Source organism: Penaeus japonicus, unplaced genomic scaffold, assembly GCF_977035675.1.
Source record: "Penaeus japonicus unplaced genomic scaffold, GWHDUDI00000001_assembly GWHDUDI00000042, whole genome shotgun sequence".
Lineage (NCBI taxonomy): Eukaryota > Metazoa > Arthropoda > Malacostraca > Decapoda > Penaeidae > Penaeus > Penaeus japonicus.
Window position 1 is genome coordinate 14506026 of NW_028234444.1, and position 5000 is coordinate 14511025.

The following is a 5000-nucleotide window of genomic DNA, read 5'->3' on the forward strand; positions in this document are numbered from 1 at the left end:
CATGTCCAGGTGAGTGAGTGAGTGTAAGTGAGTGAGTGTAAGTGAGTGAGTGTGTGTAAGTGAGTGAGTGAGTGAGTGTAAGTGAGTGAGTGTAAGTGAGTGAGTGTAAGTGAGTGAGTGTAAGTGAGAGAGAGAGAGAGAGAGAGAGAGAGAGAGAGAGAGAGAGAGAGAGAGAGAGAGAGAGAGAGAGAGAGAGAGAGAGAGATTGAGTGACAAAGAGTGATTTAGGGGTGAGAGAAAGAGAGATATTGAGTGACAAAGAGTGAGTTGATTAGAGAGAGTGTAAATGAAAGATCAAATAAAGAGAGAAAATGAAAGAGCAAAAAAGGAAGAGAGAGTTAGAGAGTTCTGGTTTGGAATATCCTTCCAACAGTAGTGAGAGTTAATTCCTTTTTCCTACTCCTTCTTCAGGACATAGGCCCCGTAGGAGACTGGACCAAAGAATTCCTTGAGCAGCAGCACGGCCTCACGTCCCCTGATATAATAACAGACAACGACACCAAGTGGGCCCACGAGTACTTGAACGACAGTCTTCTGTAAGTTAAGTCTAGGGTCTGTGTGTTGAAGCTTTAAGATAGATTAACAGATTGATGGGTAGGTGGATGAATAGATAATTTCACTGCCTGGTGGGTAGATAGATGAGAAATAGATTGACTGTAAGATGGATGTGTAGATGGATTAAAGGGATGGGTAGAAGGATATATGTACCAGTAGATAGATATGTATGACTGATAGATGCTTACATGGTTATATATTCCATTCAATTTGGGGGTTATATTAATGCTGCTCCCGTCAGCTAGATAACAAGTGCATGCAGTGACTAAGCACCTGCTAGATTTTCCATTTTCCTCTCCCTGCATGATGTCATGCTATGCCACTATGAAGCCTTTTCACCCGCCAACTTCAACTAGGTTATAATAGGAGGTTTTTGTATTTGTTTACATTATTTTTACAAGTGAATTAAGACCTGTGTGTACAAATGGATTCCTGTGATTATATACGTACATAACGATGTAAAAAGTATGTTTTAAGGGTGAGATCATGACTTGATATGCAAAATATTCACATGACATGATAACATGTCACAGGGCACCAATGGGTTAAATCAATAGATAAATGGATATATAGAAGCATAAGTAGATGATTTGATGGGATAAATGCCAGGTGGACAGATCAGTTAATAGATGAGAAGCATATGGCCTGATAGATGTCCTGCTAGATGGGTATGTAGATAATGATATTGATAGATAAATATATAGATAATTATATCAATAGATGAATATATAGATATTAGTATAGATATATGAGTAGATGGATGAACGCTTCTGAGATAGGCCACATCTTAAGACATTCTGCTTGGGCTGGGTTTCTCGGGCGCACTAGCCACGAGCCTGGGCTGTCTGCACGCTCACCCAGAGCACGGGCCTTGACCAAATATCTCGTTGCCGGCGTCTGACCCAAAAACCACGAAACGTGTCACCACATCAGCCAGCGCGAATGGGTTAATTTAGGTTCTTTTTGTTATATGTTTGCTTGTTTATGTGTACTTTTCTATGTAGTTATTAGGCACCCTTATCAGTAGTTTACTTGAGTAAAACTACTAGATTATCGACAGTGATATTTAGATGGCATCTATATCCATTTAGCTAAGAAAATGCCATCCCAGATTCACTTCCTTGTTTACATGCATGCTGTGCTCACAACAGCTACTGTTCCAGAGACGAGGCGGCAAGCTCAGAGGCTAGCAAGTGGCTGGAGGAATACAACCCGCAAGAGGACTCTGAGCTCGCCAGGACAGCCAACGAGCTTCTGGGGACTGTGGACGACCCCAAGTTCTCTAACACTGAGGTTGGTTGGTTGAAAAGGGGTTAGAGGGGTTGGGTGATAGCACCCCCACCCCTTCTCTCTTTCTTTTTCTCTCACCCTCTTCATCTCCCTCTCTCTTTCTCTTTCTCTTTCTCTTTATGTGTAATGCGTGTAAATATGACATTTTATTTACTAATAGCTTTTTTTGTGTGTGTATTTCTATATATATCTTTATGACTATCATTAGTATGATTATTGTTTTTATTATTATCATGATTTAAAAGTAAATAATTAGGACTTTAGGGGTTAATGTTATCATTTTATTAATTTGTGCTACCATGTTTACAAAACTTTGTTTCACATATTGATTAATTTCTGAGTTGACCTTTTTAGATCAGCATTTCCTAATCCCATCTAGCATAGTGGCCAAATTGATAAATCAAAATTGTATGACTCATCAGACATGCCATTGTTTAACCCTGTGACACCCTACTTCTCAACTCATTTGTGCCAGTTGACATATTATCACGTTAGTGTAATATCTCACTCTCCCCGGGTGACATCCTAGAACGTCAAGATCTTTCCCCCAATATGTATGTTTTACATTGTTACATATGCACATAATCATCAGAGTTTCATTTGTATAGCCAGATTTTTATTCACTTGTGAAAATAATGTAGACAAATACAAAAACCTCCAATTATCACCCCATTCAAAAGTGCTCTGAGAGGCACAGCGCGGCATTACTCAGGGAGAGGTCTTATGCTTAGTCACTGCGTGCTTTTGTTATCTAGCCGGCGGGAGCAGCATTACGCATATATAAGCCCTGATGTGAATGGGTTAAGATGTTCAGCATGGTTTGGGCATATGATATGTTTTCTATTCATTTTTAGACTTTGGTATGATATTTGAGTCTAAATGTGATATTAACCTGTTGCCGACGGAGGATAGTTCAGTTCAGACAGATATGCGAAGACGTCGCTTCGCCCGGGCTATATGCTCAAGGCGGCCCGGCCTCTGCCAGCTATGAGTGCTGACTCATCTTATCTAATCTTATCTGATCATCATCGCTGATTCAATTCAGCTCAGTTCAGAGAGATTTTGCGAAGACGTCGCTTCGCCCGGTCTCTATTGGCTATAAGTGCTGACTCATCTGATCATCATAACTGAACTTTTACCGTGGCGGTCGGATTGCCTGTAGGCGCTCCAGTTGCCAGGGGGCTAATGACAGGCATAGCCGTCTAACCAGCCCGGCGGCTGTCGTCTCTGGGCCCTGCCTGAGGAAGCGAGTGTGCTCGCATTCCATCAGGTAGTGCTCTAATTTGGCATCCGGCGCGCCACAATACTCACAGCGTCGCTCATCTTGCCCAATAGTGGGGATGATTTGCCACGCACAAGGGTAGCCTATTCTCAGTCTGTGCAGACTGACTTCAGCACACCTTGATATTCTGGGAGAGAGTATCAGCGACTCATAGCCTGTGGCGTTTGAGTACCAGCTGGCCGAAGGGGAGGTTCTCGCTTCCTCTCTGTGTCGCTGCAGGGCACCGACCTGCCCTGCAACCATCGTTTTACGCCTTAGCAGTTCCCGGCTAGGATGCACCACAAGATCACTCAAGGGTTTCTTCCTGCCTTCCTCCGCTAACCTGTCAGCTACGTCATTCCCTTCAATACCAATATGGCTTGGGATCCAGTTGATGATGATGCGTCTTCCCTGAACCAGGATTCTCTGAGCAATGGTGAGAATCGAGGTTACCAGGTAAACGTTATCAAGGGGCGTGCTTTGTTGCAGGCTGTCAATGGCGGCCCTAGAGTCTGTGTGTATAACAACATGCCCGTCCGTCTGGGCTGCATGGGCTAGGGCTCCCATAATAGCTACTGCCTCTGCCTGGAGCGAGGAGGCATTATCTGATACCCGCATAGCTTTCTCTATGCCCCTTGCTGCAAAACCGGCGCCTGCAGTGCGGGTGGTGGGGTCTACAGAACCATCCGTGAAGTAGGTTTTACTGTTCAGCGGCGTGATTGCTGTAATGTTCCTCTCCGCCTCAGCCTTCAATAGAGGCGGTGAGTACTGCGTTTTTCTTCTTGATAGACTCATGACAGAGAACTCTATCAAGGATCGTGCCCACGGTGGGGCTGAGACATAGTCAGGGTGGGGATGGTCCATGCCCTTGATCAGTAGTGTCTCTTTGAGCTCAAAGCGTTTCAGCACTCTGGTTGTTTGAGACAGCCAGGTGTTGTTAGCAAAGAGTTCTTGGTTTTGTGCAAGCCGACGCTGCACTCTCTGTCTTAGCTGCGAGTCCAGTGGGGACTGTAGGACATTTGCAAGGAACTGGGCCGCCATCTGATCAATCCGGGTGTCCAGGGGAAAGAGTTTGGCCTCCAGGAGGAGGTTAGTAACCTTAGCCCACCCAGGGGCACCCAGAATAATCCTGGCGGCTTCGTTTTGCATTATGTCGAGTCTTTTCCTGAGTCCAGGTTTTACTGTGATCAGGGCGACAGAGGCGTAGTCCACAATGGGACGGACAGCGTGCACGTAAAAAGATCTTAGTACGCGGTGTCCAGCCCCTAAGCGCCGCCCAGACAGAGCTCTCATGACAGAGAGCCTTGCCTTGGTCCGGTCTAAGAGATGTTTGATCTCGGAGCGGAAGGTGAGGTTCTTATCGATCCATACCCCCAAGTATTGGTAGACGTGTACCCACTCAAGCTCTAGACCTTGGACTCGCAGTCTTTGATCACAGACATCATGTTTCAGCGCCATTGCCTTCGATTTGGCTGCTGAGATCTTAAGCCCGACTCTGCAGCATTCCTCAGTTATTAGGTCCAGACAACGCTGGGCCTTTCTGACTGGATTCACATTTCTTCTCCCAGTGGAGATAATTGCTAGATCATCTGCATATGAAATGATCGTGCACCCCGCTGGGAGTGGAATGTCGAGAATGTTTAACATGAGGATGTTGAACAGGGCTGGGCTAAGGAGGATAGATTTGCTTATACAGGCTCCAGGATGAGTTTTATTTCTGATCGAGGCACCTTCTGCAACATAATTTGATTTTTCTCACTCTCTCTTAGTCACTCATTGTAGAGCTAGAGACATTTTTGTGTTTTGTTTTTTTGTGTGTTTTACTGTTTTTAGAAATTCATATTTGTCATATCACAGGCTCCATCTATTCTGCAGTTGACTGAAATTGTAGTTC

General features: G+C 44.7%; 1 protein-coding gene across 5 annotated transcripts in view; it reads left to right on the top strand.

The window, feature by feature from the left end:
* Pex5 (peroxisomal biogenesis factor 5) overlaps positions 1-5000 on the top strand; it is a 29800-nt gene that overhangs the window by 14166 nt on the left and 10634 nt on the right. For all 5 annotated transcript variants that reach the window (XR_015190812.1, XM_086535144.1, XM_043016471.2 and 2 more), the window contains exons 4-6: positions 1-9; positions 412-536; positions 1719-1848. The exon at positions 1-9 is cut by the window's left edge and continues 117 nt beyond it. Coding sequence is in view for 4 of the 5 variants with exons in the window: in XM_086535144.1 (XP_086391270.1) it covers positions 1-9; positions 412-536; positions 1719-1848 (264 nt within the window). In the remaining variant the exon portion in view is untranslated. The remainder of the gene's footprint in view (positions 10-411; positions 537-1718; positions 1849-5000) is intronic.